Source organism: Lottia gigantea (genome assembly GCF_000327385.1).
Source record: "Lottia gigantea unplaced genomic scaffold LOTGIsca_6, whole genome shotgun sequence".
NCBI lineage: Eukaryota > Metazoa > Mollusca > Gastropoda > Lottiidae > Lottia > Lottia gigantea.
The window spans coordinates 179,479-198,403 of NW_008710049.1; the positions used below are offsets into that span (position 1 = coordinate 179,479).

The 18,925-nt window shown below is 33.1% G+C and overlaps 1 protein-coding gene across 1 annotated transcript; it reads right to left on the reverse strand.

Moving 5' to 3' along the window:
* Positions 1-1,735: 1,735 nt before the first annotated feature.
* On the reverse strand, positions 1,736-4,972 carry LOTGIDRAFT_183459 (hypothetical protein). The gene is made up of 3 exons (XM_009063735.1): positions 2,798-4,972; positions 2,529-2,632; positions 1,736-2,396 (listed from the first exon to the last, which is right to left on the reverse strand). The coding sequence occupies exons 1-3, from the start codon at positions 4,800-4,802 to the stop codon at positions 1,881-1,883; spliced, it is 2,625 nt and encodes an 874-aa protein (XP_009061983.1). The 5' UTR covers positions 4,803-4,972; the 3' UTR covers positions 1,736-1,880.
* Between the last annotated feature and the right edge of the window lie 13,953 nt (positions 4,973-18,925).

The window sequence follows — 18,925 nt, forward strand, 5'->3', positions numbered from 1 at the left end:
CAACAAGACAATATGGAGTCTATGTTGTCACGGATATAAATTAAATGATGAGTAATCACATTAACCACAGAAACCAAACACTGTCTTTTTATTCTATTTCAATAGCAGGTGTGAGCTGGTAGGTGTAGATCATTATGTGATATACATGTTTATACTTACAGATCATTTGAGGAAATATTAAATATCATATTAACAATACCATCTGCTATAACTGCAACCACTGACATCCTCCTCAATATATTATTTCAATCATCATTTTGTTTTATGACCAGCATATAATCAACTACTGTAAGTTTCAGTTTATTGCCTAAGGTCATCCAAACGACAATAGAAGCTATTTTGCTGAATATCGCTGACATACAAAAAGCGTCTAGTCATTTGAATGGGCCAATGAACTAGGCCTCATGAGCTACAGGATCCCTCAACAGTTGGAATAAAGGCCAATGCCTCGGTCCTGGCAAAATTTCCCTCATAGCACACTGCATGGTGTTGACGGTCTAAATTGGCCCACTAGGTGCAGACAGGTATGATGTAAAACTCCATTCGCTTCATTTCATTTCAGAAGACAAACTTGACTACCTACAGTATTCCTTGTTATCTGCTGATTGATGGCCACAATAGACTCTGCCAGATTGTGATGAAGTTATCAGTAAGATTTTCTCCCAAACTAATAACATTAAGTAAAGTGATCTGATGACATGGACACTATCTCATCAACTGGTCACTTCTATCGATCTATAAACATGGCGTCCCTCATTTGTTTGAATATGTCTGTGGTCTATCAAACAAATTTTCAACAGCTTAAATCCTTCTTCATCAAGTCCTTAAATTTCATGACGATGTTTATAACAGATGGCAATAGAGATTGTCAAGGAACACAATGATTTCCCCTTTAATGACTGGTGAAAAAGTCCCGAACCTTTCAGAACTTCATTTTTCTACCTCTCATTTTCTTTCGTGTGAGCCATGCAATGTGTGCTCTATGCAAAGCAAAGCATCTTACTTTAATGCATCTAATTGGACCAATGAAGAAACACTTTGCAATGTAATCTTGATCATACAATGGGAACTAAAAAAAGACTGGATAATAACGGCAATCATGGGAGATGACCAGTCAATTAGTTTAGAGTTACCTTAATGACATTGTTTAGCTTCTGTTAGTAACAAACCAGAGAATTCACTCGGGATGAATTTCAATATAGTCGATATCTCTGGGGGAATAATTGTATTCAATATTCCAGCATTTATACCCAACAATGGCTGCCATATTGAATTTCACATTACCTTCTTGAGTAGGTAGACAATTTTATGCTTAAAAGACTACAAAATAAGTCACTTAATAAAATTCCAGTGCTGTTAAAGAATTTCATTTAATAGATTTCTTTAAAGAGTGACAGGAAATTGAAGATTCACTTAATACCGATGCTTCTTTGAGGTAAAAGCTATCATGTCTTCTAGAGATTGATGTAGATTTGCAACTTGTCAATCTATGAGAAAAGACTTGGGGACTACAGTTTACTTTACTTTATCAAACTTGATGTTTCTATTTCGTAGACTAAGTTAATAGAATTTGCTTTTGATATTCAAATCTTTTGCTGATTTATTTTCAGTCAGAGTCGTCAGATATTTTGAGAATTTTTCATATTTCATGAAATATCATTGGAATGAAAAAAGTACTGATAATATCAGAATGACATTGCTATGAAGAAAATATAAACAAATAATCATTTAGAATCTGGTTTCTACAAATATATCTATCAAAAATAAATTTAATAGACAACAAGTCATTCTAATGCAATACATATCTATTCCATTCACTTATTAAGGTAGGTTGTTTGGAATATGGAACGGGAAGGCCTATATATATTTGACAATTTCCATCAATATATATCCATCAAGGATTTGACAGATAATGATTTCTGAAAAGTAGCCAGATCAACAGAATCCCATGATTTATATGTCAATTGTAGCAATGAGTCTTTCATTATAAAGCCATTATCTGAAAAACGACCAGATATTCCACGGGAATCGATCCATACAAATGGTGCAATATTATCAGTAGACAATGTCAATAAAAACTCGGTAGATGATACCATTGCTACATCAACAATCTTGATGTTAGACTTGGGTATTCTACCCTGAATGTCTGTAAAATAGGCTAAAGGTAACCATGATGTACTGGTTGGATTCACTTTAGAATTAAGAGAAAAATAAAAGAAGCAATCTCTCTTATCCTTGCAACCTGCATCAGATAAAATGTTATCTAAATTATTCTGGAAAATACACCCAGATGTCTCATTTAAATTAAACTGTTTTTCCCATGATTTTATTGGTGTCATGTTCTTCCATGTGTACAAGTCCATATACAGTGTCCCTTCTGACGCTAATATGCTCTTCTTTAATTGTTGGTGCATATCATTAGTATCATATTTGCTGGTTATCATCTGTCGTAGATGTTTCATCGGACGGAATACAATTTTCTGATTATCGGAAAGCTCATCTTTATAAATTGGAATTTCATCCAAGACTAAGAATACTTTCAATGTATCTTCATCAACATAAGGTGAAATCAGGTTAGGATCAAAGAATTTTCTGGCATAATAATGTAGCATTTTCCATTTTATATCATAATCTGAAGAATAAAAGAGGAATAACTTAAATTAGTCACAATAACAATTATAAATCAATAGATCTAAGAAGAAAGTTTTTTTGAGAAAAAAAAACAGAAACATTATTCAGAATTTCTTCAATAGGTGATTTGCTTGAAGATCTAGTCTAAAAATTTACAGCAACATACCAATTGAAGACCATGATGGTCCCTGCCAGATGTCATTTAACTGCCAATAAAGAGCACCCATAGTGTGTCCTCGCCCATCAGACTGCAGTTGATTTGTCCATCTTCTATAGTGTTCAATTTCAGTTCTCATTGCCACAGCATGATGTATCTGTATCACATATATCAAATCTTCAAACTGCTGCTTTGGATTGGTAGAGTTAGGTAGTTGTATATGTATCTTAGTGAGATTTAACATTATCTCATTTCCACCAACATTATGTTGTCTGTGGAGAGACATAGGGGAATTATACGATAGATCAGCTTCACTTAAAACCTTTTCTATGGTTTCAAAATTACACCAAGATTCAGTTCCAAACTCTGATGCGAATCGAGGGATGTCAAGTACACTAATATCCCATAAATCAGCACTATCATTGTAAAAATGTACATCACCAAAGAAGTCAGACTGAGGATTCTTTGCAATCCAACCCTCCTTTTCTGTTTCTGGCCCATTTGAAGGACTAGATGATACAAAGGGTCTTGATGGATCCAGTAGAGTAACGACTGGTTTAATTGTATCGATATATAAGGTCAAATAGTCTTTTTTATACTGATCACCTTGATACTCATTGAGGATTTCATTATTTTCATTATTACCAGACCATAATATAATGCTTGGGTGAGTTTTTAGTCTTCTAACCTGATGATTGATCTCATTTTGTACAGAAGCCAGAAATTCTTTTGTGGAGGGATATAACGCATCACTAAACATCAGATCATGCCATAACATAATCCCAAGTTCATCACACAGTCCGTAGAACTCTTCACTTTCATACACGCCACCTCCCCACACTCTCATTGAATTGATATGGACTTCTACTGCTGATCTTAGTAGTCTCTCCAATCTTGTCTTGGTAACTCTTTCCAGGAAACTGTCAGCTGGTACCCAGTTAGTTCCTTTAAAAAATATTGGTACATTGTTGATTTTGAAGTAGAATGTCACACCATGAGAAGAATTATCAGAGACTGGTTCTTGTACCAATTCCAGAGATCGAAAGCCAATCCTTGTACTTGTCTGAGCCATAATCTGTTTTTTGTCAAATGTAACAAACTTCACTGTAAGATTATATAGTGCTTGTTCGCCATAGCCATTTGGCCACCAGAGATCTATGTGTGTTCCTTTGGGAACATTGAAGTTAAAATAGATGTCACTATACACAGGAGAAGACAGGAGATGCACATGGGAAAGATTGATCTTATCCAGGGTCGTTTCAACTAAACCAGAAATATTTTGGCTGCTGATATCTAAGTGCAGTGTAATATGAATCACCCAGTTTTGATCTGCATCTAAAATTGGTACAGCAGATAATCCTCTGACAACAGCTTCATCAAAATATTGAATAGATATATTTCTCCATATACCTTGAGTAGGGAATGATGGTGCCCAATTCCAACTAAATGAACACTGTTCTTTACGAATAAAGTTAATAAAGCATTCTCCATTTTGAACTATATTAGGACAGCTGGGTGGTATTGTATAAGCTGATTGGTTGTTTAATTGAGAAGCTATATTTACTGCAGATTTGAAATCAATTGTAATATTGTTCAATCCTGATTTTAGAGCTTTTTTCACATCAAACACATATCTGAGAAACATATTCTCAGACTCACCAATTTTCACACCATTGACAGTAATAAGAGAGAAAGTATCTAGTCCTTCTGCCACCAAAACAACTGCCTGCTTAGACATGACCTCATCAGAAATCTCAAACAATCTGGTATATGTCCAATCATCTCTGCCAATCCACCTATATTGTACATCATTATCCCTGAAGTAAGGATCACCAATAGTTTTATTACCTATGAGAGCTGTATATACAGACCCTGGTACCTCACCACTGATTCTATAGCCTTTATTCACATTGATAATATCCCATCTACCATTTAGATCTAATGTTTTCTGGTTTATACCTGTAACTGATGAAAAAAGTGAAAACAGAACACAAACACACCAACACTTAGACATTTTGGCTGACCTAGTGAAACGGTTTATCTGTTGACTATTACCAAATGATAACTAATATTGATAAAGTTAAACATACATTAAATCTTGCTTTGAACTTTGGATGGCTGTTTATAATATTTGACTATATATAAGGACTTAGATTCTGAATAGCACACTACATGGCCGTTTTCATTATCTCACATGGTGAAGAAAAGTAGGACGTAAACACTTTATTCATTCATTCATTTATTAGATTCTGAATAGAAAAAGAATTGAGGTTGTTGGTTACTATATATAATGTCTAAGTCACATCCAGCTGACTATGTAAAATAGGCCTGACTTAAATAGCAGACAACATTTTTGAAAAGGACAAATCCCTGACTTTGTTTCTAAATTCAAACGTGAATGATTCTGATATACGTATTTTGAGGGCAAAATGATAGTAGTAAAAATACATTTTGAGCTTGAAGAATGACTGAAGATTTGTCTAATATATGGAGGGGGATCGTTGCCAGAAGTATTTACAAAGTCAAACTTGAAAACAAGGCCTCGACTTTACAAAGTCATATTTCAACATTACACAATTACAAAATAAACCTTCCTAAAATCAAAAAGTCAATGTACTAATTCTTTGTATTCTTGACTTTGCATTCGTGAAAGATGTAAGTTCGACCACTGTATTCTTGAGAGTTGTAAAGTCAACTTCTGCATTCTTGAACGTTTATAAGGTAACGTGACCTACTTCATTTACATAATCCGGAAATTCACAGAAACTAACGGAAATATAAATCAATAATTGCTCCTTGCCAAAGGGATTTAATTCTCTTTTATAAACTTAATGAAATTAAATATTTCTGTATCAGTTTAATTAATAAGATATTATATGATCAGTATGGTCAATATTGGAGAAATATGGTTGTTATTCGTTTGATTACTTCACATTCATTTTAGCAGTCATGTATTGAGAGTGAATTTGTATTTTAAATCAATCCAACTTGAAACTGAAACATTATATGATGTAAACAGAGAAACATTATAAAACACTTACTGTAATGTTTCCATTCCAGCAATTTTCAAAAAGATGATGTCCAATTCTATTTATATAAATGGAACTGTACACATATGGGGGTTGGCTGAAAAGTTCAAATCCTAAATGGGACTTCTCAATCAGATTGAAAGAAACTTTTACAACAAACTAGTACAATCATTTAATGAATCAAAGACAAGAACTGCAACTGCAGTGTTATCTTTGTCTAGTGAAATTGACATGGTCCTTTTCGACTGTAGAAGTGGGTTGTGGAATTCAAGCATGGCAGTGAGAACCTTGATGTTGATCCCAGAAGGCAACCAATCAAGAAAACATTACCCACGGACATGACTTCAACGATTGACCACTTAACATACTATCAGTGATGTGGACATCTCTCATGAGAGGATTGAGCATATTATCACTTAAGAGTTAAGAATAACAAAAGATTCTGAAAGACCGGATCTGAAATGTGCCAAATTTCTGACGTTGACAATTTATGCTTGATTTGTAACCATGTAGTTACACTATGAATACTTTTTGAGGGTGGATGAAGAAAATGTCTTCTTGATCAACATCCAGGTCTTACAGCATTTCTGACAAAAATATGTAAAGGGGACTATGTATTTATACCACTAAGCAAAAATTTGATCACAAACTTATAACTGAGGTATATGAATGAATATCTAATCAATAAACTTGTACTTAATCATCATTGTTCAGTTTTATAGATAAATGTTCTGTTCAACTGTTGATAATATATGTTAGACACTTTAGAATAGATTATCATCTACATATTCATCTATTGTCTGGGAGGTTATAATTTATTTGTTTCCACGTCATCGAAAAACTACAAAATATTATATGATTGCACTCTACTACTTATTTGATCACATGTCTAAAATAGTCTATCAAATGGTAAAAAATTGCTGCTTTGTCAGAGTATGAAACCTAATGAGCTCATGAGTACAAAAACAATCAATTGGTAACTTGTTCTACAGGCAATCAGTATTTTCAACTTAGAGCTGTTATATTCAGAACAAGGCTATTTGTGGCCAATATGGAAAATTACATAAACTGCTTCTTTAATAGTATGACTCCTACCTTACTGTTTAAAATGTTAACAAGTGTTATTAAAATTGTCTATTGAAGACAAGGCTAGTTTGTTTTGGATTATTGTTCTAACAAAGTCAAAGATCTCCCGAAGTCGAAAATGATCTAAACAAAATGATAATATTCAAGTTGTTATTAGATAAGAATTAGAGAATATGAAAAGAAGAATTATGCAAGAAGTTTATTGATCAATGCTAATACAGAACAACAAGCTTTCTGGCAAGGCACAAGACACTTCTTCCATGAATTATCATGTCAATAAGGTCGGGGTTATTCTAACCAGCCAGAAAATGCAATAATAACAGAATCATCCCCAGCATATTAACATCATTAAAACTGCCAATACTGACAAGGCTCACTATGGATAGAAAATTTGAGAGACAACAGTGTGCAGCATTTTTTTTCTGAAAAGGGATTTTAATTTGATTTGAAGCACTCAACTTTCTACAAAAGTAACCTAGTGTAAAGATAATTTTGCATTAAAATGGATGTGTTATACAAATTGCATAAGCAATTTGGTTGATAAAGTAATTCTATTTTGCAAGTTACAATAAACCTTATGAGAATGTTATTCATTGGGCATGTAATACACCACAAACTTTATGATTTAAGTAATATCTAAATGGTACCAACACTTTAATGCCCTGATTTCTTTTGAATAAATGACACACATTTTAAATACCTTCAAGCCTTTTACTTCATAACTCGCGATGTTTCTAGATCTTCTTAAAAAAAACTAATCTTACATTATTGATTGTGAGCATGAGATGTTGGAAACAGACCACCAACTTGTAGTGCTATATAAACCACAAAACCCATCAGAAATCAAGAAAACTGATTGAGTTAGAGATAACGATGACCTAGCGTAAGGATTAAAGACATGTCTGACCTCTTTACATCACTTATAGGAAATAATACACCAGTTTTAGCTCAGTTAACCAAACGGCTTTGCTTGAATTGGCAAAATATGTTTTTAATTTGAAGAGAAAAGAAAAAGCATCAATAAAACAGTGTTGTGATTTTCATCATTTTAGATCAGAGAGGCCCAAACTAGACAGTAAACTATGAATTGAAGAAAAGTTTCACAGTTCCTTTGAACTTCTCATGATCAAAACTGAAATGGAAAAAATATTATTCTGCATCCTACATGTTCTGTAGTGAGAAAAGCCTTTGTAAGACAGCTGCACCATGTTTGTTTCAAATTCTGATCAATATATCAGATTTTGACTGCTCTCTACTATTATAAACCAATTCAATGGTATAGAACATTGGAGTAAAGAGTATTCATGCGTAACTGTACACAGACCACAACTGAAATATAATTAAATTTATTACCATAGCCATATTTTAATTTATTAGTATATGAGTATTGTCTGTTGCTCTTGTCTACCTATCTATTAAAACCATTATTATATTATTAGTTATACCATAGTTTATACAAAAGTTGATAAATAACAAACAATATAGACATTATTACTCTTACTCTCTAGAGAGATGGTAATGATTGAATATATAAATAAAACATAACAAGACAATCAATAAACCCAATATAAATAACTTACATTTCTAAATGGCGTTAACTTCAGAACCATTATGTCACAATGACATGTCCAAATAAAAACCGAACTCCAATACGTCTAAAATTCTTTGATCAAGATTATATGAATGACCAGGGTGTTTGTTGCAACCCTGAGGGTCGAAAGTTATATTCTGCTATAAGTTAAACTAAGAACTTCAGATTATCAAACATTTTTTGTCCCCCTTGAGAGATAAAGCCTTACGAAACTACTTCACAGTCCTGTCAAGTGCACAAATGTAGGATGACAATCTGCATTTCATTTCTGACAGTTAAATAGTTCTCTGGACTATAAAATATGGAAACCTTTTTGAAGGAAATCGGAAATGGCCGATTTCCAGGAATCCATAACATATTTATAGCCTGGGCTTATTTCTACTAGCAATATAATATAAGCTATCCAGAACAGTGAAATGGTCATGTTCAGGTCAAACTGACTATACAATCTTTAATTAATGGGTTTGTAAAATCATTCTTTAATTTACGAGGCCATCACCATTAAATAATTATTTTGGGATTGTTCCATCCTGCCATATATAGTCATTATTTCTGCTTGGTAATTGGCATGGCAACCAGCAAGGGACCAGACCAGACAAGAAATCAGGAATAATTAACTTTCCATTATTCTTAAATGATTGCTCTATTCCAAAGTAATTAAGGACAAATCAGATACAGCTTGCCTTTTCTGGTAATTTCTAACTGCTTGAAGTTTAGCAGACAGTTTAACCCAAAGCAAGACATATATGATAAACATTAGCCTTTGGGTTAAAATTTCAACACAGATTGCGGGGTAGTTTGTGGCTTGAAGTTAAGAACTTTAAGCAGTCAGAATTAATCAGTGAAGACTCTAAATCTTAAGATGTTAATAACTGATTAACTTCTTCTTCTAATCCTAGTTACTGAATTCTATAAATCACATCTGCAGGTGTCTTTTATCCTCATATCACAAATTATTTCTTTGTTTCAAAACAAAATCAGAAGATTGAAAATTGAACTTCTTTTATCATCAGAAATAGAAAAAATATCTTAAAATATAATGTTGATTAAAGTTCTTATTCAGAACTCAAAGTGCAGACAAGAAAACAAGTACAACTTGTCAAACTTCAGTAAGGAAACAACCTGAAATAAGTCAGTTGTCTGAAGATCACACAGCGTGAAACTCAGTTCAGGTTCTGCTTTAATATTCCTATATATTTTATATATTGCAGACTACATATGATATGCTACCTAAAAGATTATACTATTTTAATATGATTATACACACAAAAATGGGAAAGAGCACAGTAAAATAATGAACTGTCTATTATTGAAAGAAAAACATTGATTTTTGTGTTGAGTTTTGATATTACTATGAAATATGTCTTGAGGACATAAAACCAGTTGACATTATAACAACACTGGCATCAATTCATGTATGTTTCAAAGTAAAAAAACTATAGGTCTGCAGAAAAATCAATAACTGTGACAATCAACTGTAATTACTAAGTTTCTCAGTTTTCAATATACTGACACATTTCTGTTGATAAATAATTAAAGATAACTTGTAGAAAAGGCTATATAACCACATACCTACAGATTTTGTGACAGCTTAAACTACATAATAGGTTAATCAACTTTTCCAAACTATTTTTCAGAAAATCAATGTTGAAATCATAGGATGGACATAAACTTCCATGTCCAATCAAAACTGTAACCTTTATCACATACATGGACTACTTGGTCTAAGTCAAGGGCAATAACTAAAAAAAATGTCCATCTGCAAATAAACTCATACACTAATATATATATGCATAAAGTGTTTCATCAATATCAGAATAAAACTGTAGCTTTATTAGATTTGTAAGCCAATTTTGATCTATTTTTTCTAAGGGCAGGACAATTACTCAAAATTCTGCATCTTCAAGTATTCAGGCATATTTTTTTATTGATATTTCTGGAATGTCAAGATTTGAAATGATGGGAAATATGATGAGGGAACTGACAACAATAGAGGGAAAAGAAAAGTGAGAAATAAATAATGTGGATGTTGTTCTGTCTATCATGATAGTTAGATAGTATAAATATTAAATAACCCAGACATGATGATTATTGATATTTTATCTTGTTGTTTATACAACTTCAGCATTGGTTAGATAAAATCTCAGAAAGTGCTTCAAACATAGGCGTAACATTTTGACTTCCATGGCACATGAAAATACTATGATTGAACCAAGGGCAAAATGCTTGTGATACCTGAAAATTTGACCTGCTCTGCATTGTTTAATAAATAATAGAACCAACCCCAGCCTTAAACCCCTGTTACATTACAAAAAATATCCATTCTGAGAACATTCCTAGTGTAAACGGTCAAGATGTCCAATTTCCAATTCCAGTTTTAGACTACCGAGGCGAAGTGGTCTCGAAATAGTTCTCAGAACAGAACAATTTGGTAGTGTAAACGGTCGAGCGTTCCGAAAACAGTTCCTGCACATGCATCTTGACCCCCTGACATTTTCTGCAGTCTCTGTGTCCAGACAAATTTGCCTTCATCCAGGTTATTAGAATTAACACTTTCGTGAAGAGTTCCATTAAAATGTGTTTGAGAACCACAGATCATATACACTATTGTTATTGAACTGTTCTCAGTATGCTCGAAATTGTAATAGTGTAAACGGTAGATATTTGGTAATTTTATCGTCTCCCGGTCTAGACCAAGAACGCAACACTTCGTAGCGTCCTAATGTGAACAGGCTTTAGTGAAAATGCAATAAGTTATGCATGATGCAAGATGGGGAGGGTGAAATTATTATCAAATTGATAACACACTTACAGCAAACATTCAGGTCAACATAGATATCAAAAGCCTCACTGAAGTTAAAAACAACATTGTAATTCAATCTGTGAACTGTCCTTTAAAAATTACCATTATTCTATAAATTTTCATATGAATAAACTCAATACCATTATTTCCGACAATGACTTTATTCAATGAAATTTTACTCCTTAACCTGACGTCAGGGAATATTAAGTTGCAATTGAAAATGAAGAATTGAAGTAGAATCAATAATTCTGGTTGATTTATTAGGGGATTAGAGAATTACACTGGATGAGTAACAGTTTTACATGCTTAAAGATGTCATAGACCTAGAAACATTGCTTATAATGACATTAGGAGCTTCATGATACATGATTTTATTTGATAGTGCTACATGTATGACTAATATCTATACATGTACAATGACTCAGACAAATTGAACCTAGGAAATGGTAGCTCCACTGTGAATCTAATTAAGGTCTTAGTTACTGCTGGTTGACACTTAAACTGCTAATGTTACCTACTATAAGGAAGAATGTGCATGAGGGGAATTACATTTCAAAACAATGTAATTGCAACTGTGATGCAGTTCTGCAGTCAATATGTCATCCTGCAGTAAATGTCACCGCGAAAAAACAAGAGAGTGTAGAAGTAAAAGTCATTGATCTTCTCTACTCATAGAAACCTTTCATTACTAAATGCTTACAGCTATAATCTTCACAATTACCTTCCGCTATAAGATTTTCACAAGTCTGGTCATTCCAAGATAACGTTAAGACAGGGTCGTTGAGCCTTTAATTAAATGTACAATCACATTCTCTTTTGTAAAGTCAATAGGATAAATTTAGAGCTCTAATGTCATTAGTTACAAATAATATTGTGATATTAACTTGATCGTAAGAATATGACATTCTAAACATAATTCTTTTAAAGTAAATGGAAATTTATCCTTTTCTCTTTCAAGAATATTCCATTTAAAGTAAAAGTTTTCAAATATTCATAACCTAATCAATTGAAGGCATTAAAATTTAAACCAGACCGATCCAGATGTTTTTGAAGTAATTTATTTATTGCATGTTTCTGACTTTTTAATGATGGGATTATTTCCATCTGATGCCTTACAACTGAAAGAGTATATAAGCTTTACGAAAAAAAACATGTCAAGTTTGCACATCATACAATGTCAATATTTTGTCCAGAAGGGCAAAAAATAAATTTCTAAACTAGCATCATTATATTTCTAAGAACTTACCTCTTTTTGAATTTTTCTGATTTTAGACTTATGAGTGGAGTCAATATGCAATCATTATAACCTACTTTTATGACGACAAATGCTACCTCGTTACCTACCTTACAATAGATATCTTTTCAATCCAATTAAACTAAAGCCTAACGCAGACAAGGAACATTTCTGTCGACGAACAAAAACATCGAACAAATATATTTGTTTTCCGTTATCCACAGACAACAAACATAATTCCGCAGACGACGAACATTTAGCTCGAGCAATACGCCAGTGCCACGGATAATCACATGACCTCAAAATGGCGACGTCCAGAAGAAAATGTCAAATTGCGTAAGCTATTTAATTAATTTGAAAAAGACGCTAACGTAGACGGCAAAATAGGAGCATTTGGGTCCATACCTGGATTCGACGCCGTAAAGAGCAAGGTGTGTTCGGCAACCTTGTACAGGAGCTGTCGACTGATGACCCAGAAATGTATCGGCGGTATTTTTAGGTTGACAAAGATGGGTTCAACACAATATTGAGGTTGATTGCGCCCAATATTGAGAAAAGACACACCAGAATGCGAAAATCGATATGTTCAGCAGAGAGACTTGGTGTTACTCTAAGAGATTTAGCTACAGGTTAGTAATTGTGTTGGTGGATTCAGTGGACGTCGCCATTTTGAGTGTCATGTGGTCTGGCTTCGATCGCTGATTGGTCTTTCGTCTATGAATGTTCGGCGTTAACGCAGACGGCGAACAAAGAATTGTTTGGGAGGCGAACAATTTTAAAAAATCAAACATGTTTGATTTCACGAATATTTTTGTTCATGTTTCAGGTAATCCGCAGACGGTGAAAAAAATGATCGAAACAAAATTTTTACGATTGTACCCCATTTATTTTCAAAAATTTGTGTACGTTTTTTACCCCAAAATGTACATCAAAATGAACAAAGTCAATTTAATTCATTGAATATATTTTTAGAAGAACCCTCTCTGACGCTCTATGATAGGCTTGCAACTATGACACTGCAACAGAGTCAGTCTGCCACCTATTTGTACCCCAAGTATCTAGAGGCTTGCGATGCCACTGTTGAGAACATCATGACCTGTTTAAAGAAACCTCAGTATAATATTCATTTTAACAATAATAGATAGTGACAGACTAATCACATAAAGAAATTAACAGATGAGCAGCAAAGCAAGAAAAATACTTAAAAAATATTTCACAAATCAATTTTCTCAACTCTCAAGACAACAGAATAATATCTTTATTCATTTCAATAACTGTAAAATTACACTTTCTCTTAGGACTGGTTTGACATTTGAATTTCTACCTTGGCACAACCGGACTTTCAGAGCTAAGTACAAGATAACCTTCAGGATTCCATTTTCAGTATGCAATATTGTTTGGCAATTTAAAACGTAGGATGGCTTGACCTTACAATCAAATATAGCATGGCCTTTACTATGTTGGATTACTGATCTTATTTTTAATTGATTTGACCTTCAAAGTAAAGAATTCTAATGGAAACAAATACTGTAATTCAGATAAAATGGCAGTTTTAATTCTTTCCGTAAAAGGATAATTACACACTGTAAGAAAAATATACAGAGAAACCATCAAAATATTGGTGAACCCTGTTGTTTCATTTCCTAGTCAGATATTTCGACCTTAACCACAGGGTCAGAAACACTATAGGAGTGTCTGAAGAGGGAACTTTCATACGAAGTTGTGTTTTGTTTTAAATTATATTTTCAATCTCCTGACATTTACATCAGTTATAATATTCAGTTAGAAAATCATTGTTAAACTATGTTAAACAGCAAGTGGATAATCACATAAAACCATACTCATTTTTGTTCTCCCTGCACTAGCTCTTAACAGACAGAACATCTATCAGAGGATGGGGTAAGCAGATTTTGGACTTAAATATATGTTACACATACATCTATTTTTGATGTATGTAGTAAAAGTATTGTGTACAATATTTTATATTGAGTATAGACATCAAACATAGAACTATCACATCAAATATTCATCATTTACCTTCCTTTTACACATTCAACAGTTTTATCGTTTGTATATTTTCCTTTTTTGTCAACATTACATTGCATATATGTCATAACATAAGTTCATAAAGATATCTAGGCGTTTTTTGGAATTTGTTTTTTAAAACCTTCCAGTTCTCAGTTGGGGTTCAGACAGCAAAACAGATTCCTGTTATAAAGATAACTTTTGTCTGTAGTTTTTAAACCATCTAATTGCTTGTCTCATCAGATGTTTGAAAACTAGAATTATCTACATATAGTATGAGTCAGTATGAGAGACATACATAATTAAATATTTCTACCATATTTTAAAAATCAATATCAGTACCACAAGTACTGTAGATATTTAATCAACTAAAGTTATTTAGAACTATATATTATACAGTAGTTGTTTTGTGAATTGCATCAGTCTAATATAACACTTGTATAAAACATTTGGATCTTTCAGATTTCAATAACCAAGATTTGTATATCAATAAGCAATCTCACAAAATAAGTTTATATTTTGAAATAAAACATATATATGGCTCAGCTCCATTCCCATCTATTCAATATAACCATAAAATATTTAGTATACTATTCAGTATATTTGATATGCATTAAATCATATATTACTTAACATTATTATAATATCCTTTAGATGTTATATTATATGGATTTCATTGTTATATTCTAGTGTATTTTATAATACCGGTGTATATATAACCAAGGTGGTCTAGTTTTATCATGTTTGAATAATGATTTATTGCACACATATTTCCTGTTTAATTGAGACACATCAAACTACAAAATAATCTATTTCTTCCTCACATTATCAAAAGAATAATCTAACTTTTCAAATTGACAATATACAATTCATGAGTCTTCAATTAATTTCAATTTCATTTTTAAGGGTTATAGATATTTCAGACCTATATAACATATTATTAGGTTATATTACACACTTATGATGAGATCATTTTTATATATTAATGCTCATGAGCTGACATGTTGGTTTAAATTTCAGTCAATGTTTGTGCACTCTTGATAGATATAATTATGTTTCACTATCTTTATATTGTTTTATCCTTTCAACCCAGTTTCGCCCCTGTCAGTGATGCAGGTATGGGGACTGACTATGAAAAGTCAAAGTTGTTCGGGTGGGACAATAAACTAAGGCCCTGTGTACCACAGCCTGTGCACGTTAAAGATCCCTCAACAGTTGGAAATTGAAAAGATAAGGCTAATACTGCTGTTCTGTCAAAATTTCCCTCAGTGTACCCTGCATGGCTTTGCCCATCTTCATCCGCCCACATAGTACAGAAAAGTAAGAAAAGTAGGACGTAAAACTCTATTCATTTCATTTTACATTGCTTAATGTCTTTAAAATAGCTGACAGGCATTTGCTACATTGATTTCTTAAGAAAAAACAATGGCTGCTATCTTACCTTTTCTCTATGCTTTGTTGATGGTTTAGCCTCTGCTACAGAATATACAGCTAAACTCAAAGCAAATACCCACAAAAATATTTCCACCTTCATATTTATAACGTTATCTATCCATATACTACACTTTTACACTACAATATACAACATAACCCAGAAATTACAAATATAGTCCTTTAATGGAAGTAAATGAAATGGTTGTCATGCAAACGGAATACGCTTCCAGCACGATGTCTCTGTAGACTCGCAGACATTATTCCCGATTGTCCTGGAGAGCTAAGCAGACAGTATATTACACATATAATATCAATGTTTTCAATAACGTTCTGTGAATTTAAAAATATCTTGTATATTGGGATGAACGATGGTCAAAATTGATATATATTTAGTATAAGCGTCAATATCTTACCTAGCACATACCGTATTTAACATGGAACCATTGTCTCTACAGTCTACAACAAAACTCTGCCGATAGAGGGCGATATTGATTTTTGATAAATAATATACAGGCCGGTGCAGACTATTTGCTATCTCGAATGTCAGCAGGTTGTTTCGACAATGTAAAAGGACAGAACACTGATAATCTTTAATAAATAAGTTATGACATAATATCTACTGACACAAGCACCGGAATCAGTTTTGAAATATTACTTTGAAATCTGGTTTATATTACGCTATATATAAGATTTAAATGACAATGTATAAAATTTACAAATTATTTCCGCAAATCCTTCTTGCAAAAAAATAGAGTTATTATGTTAAACCTTGCAATTGTCTTTCCATAAAAGGTTTCAATAAAGCAGAAGTAGTTTAATTACTTAATTAATCTTAAAGGGACAGATGCACCATTTTTTTCATTAACCAATCGTACTTTAGGCTCATAACCGGGACTTTTTTTTAGCTAAGCCAATCAGCAATATTGTTCACAGCTCACCGTCGAAATTTGAGACTTCAAATGCATGTGTGCATCAGCGTTTCAAAGTTAAAATGACGACTCGTCAATTTAAGATACTCTGTATTATATAGAAAACACATATATAGAAATAGTGAGTACAATTCCCAGTTTGAAGTTTTCATTAAGGAATTACGCGATTTTCTTTTCAGAGTAATCTCTGCATACTCAATCCATATCGAGTACAATGATAGTAGCGATAGTGTCGATGATGTAATGGGGGCGGGGGAGGGCTGGACCCGTTTGGTTTGACCGACTTCAAAGAAATCATGTTGGATCATACGACTTCAGACGGTACTTAGGTTACAGATTACATTCAATATCAGCTAGGTGACATGTTGTTGGCTGCCTTGCAGAGAAAAATCAAGATACATATTAGCTTAGTCTTGGTTTCCTTTTTCTGAATCTGGAGCCGTGGTGGCTCAGTGAGTTAGACGCTTGCTCACTAACCTGAAGGTCCACTGTTCGATCCCGGCATAGGTCGAGATAATACCTTCGGATTTTTCAACCCGGTTTCCCCCTGTCAGTGATGCAGGTAAGAGGGGCTGACATGGAAAAAGCGTCTACTCGTTCGGATGGGACAATAAACCGAGGCCCCGTGTGCTACAGGCTGTTTCCCTCATTGCACCCTGCATGGCGTTGCCCGTCTTCATTAGCCCACATGGTGCAGAAAAGTATGACGTAAAACTCCATTCATTTCATTTCATTTGTTCTGAATCTGAAAATCAAATTTCCAATCACCTTACCACAACACAGAAGCACGAGTTTTATTGCTGAAGTAGCTTGTGAAAACAATATTTGTATCTAAAAAAAATCTTATTTTTTAAAAAAGTAGCCAACCGACAACATGTCATTCTACAACATGTTTAGTGATTCAGAACATACATTTTTCTGATTAATAACTGGCTTCAATAGCCCTGAGTTTATCTCAACCATAGAAGCACTATAGAACAAAAAGCGGTATAGAAGCACACAATGTATTAACTAACACATTTTCAGGACAGCCGCGTAATTAATATGTTTCTATGTGCTGCTAATTTCTATATTCATTTAAATATCAATTATTGACCTCCATTATTAAGCCTTATTTAATTACTAAAATGGACCTAATTCTCTAATTATGGTTAAAGGGATAGTGCTGGTGTTGAAATAATTTTAACTCTTACAAAATAATGATATGTCGCTTTATTTCTACCTTTGCTTTCTTCTTTAAAACTAGTACTTATATAAGATACGAAAGATACGAATTTCAAATTTTTAGGTTTTTTGTACAATAATGTAATTACGTGCAAAGCTTAATATGCACGAGATTGTTGCTTTATATTTCCAAATGAACATTGACTCCAAACAATCGAACGATCAGTACTCAAAAAACGAAGGACACCACTCATTATAGTGGTATGAGCGTCGGTCTTGATTTGTGATTCGGTCAACATCAGTACATGTCATTCGATTGTGGCTGTCTGTTTTCATTGTCATTTATTTAGAAATTTATAAAAGTCTCATGTTCATTAAGCTTTGCACATTATTAGAAAATTTGCACACTAACAACATAATAATTTGGAATTGGTAGCCTATATCTGAGGGTATGTTTGCATAATTTATAAAAGAAGCACTCAAAGAAAATAATCTATAAATTTACATAACACTAAGTTTTGTTTTCAGCAGCAATGGCGGTGTGGTTCTTGTTGGGGTATGCTTAGTCTTCTGATTACCTGATGCCACATTATGGAATACTTCCTCATGGATGCAAAAAGTTGTTGTTTTATTTTGTTTTGTGCAGTGTCAGTCGAGATGGTTTTGATAAATTGTAGTAGTCTACTTTCGTTTTGTTTAACTCAAGATTTTCATGGTCATGATAATTTCATGATTTAATATGGCAAGATATGACAATTGAATTAGTGGTCCGAGTCTTATCTAACATTTGATCGTTCCCCTTGAACTATGGAATTAGGCTACTTCATTAGTTGCAACAAGCC

Bases quoted from the DNA above. Each gene is read 5' to 3' on its own strand.
- LOTGIDRAFT_183459 (XM_009063735.1), bottom strand. From the start codon at position 4,802: ATGTCTAAGTGTTGGTGTGTTTGTGTTCTGTTTTCACTTTTTTCATCA. The intron at 2,633-2,797 runs GTATGTTGCTGT...TTTATTCTTCAG, and splicing joins ACCATCATGGTCTTCAATTG to ATTATGATATAAAATGGAAA. The intron at 2,397-2,528 runs GTCTTGGATGAA...CAACAATTAAAG, and splicing joins ATACATTGAAAGTATTCTTA to AAGAGCATATTAGCGTCAGA.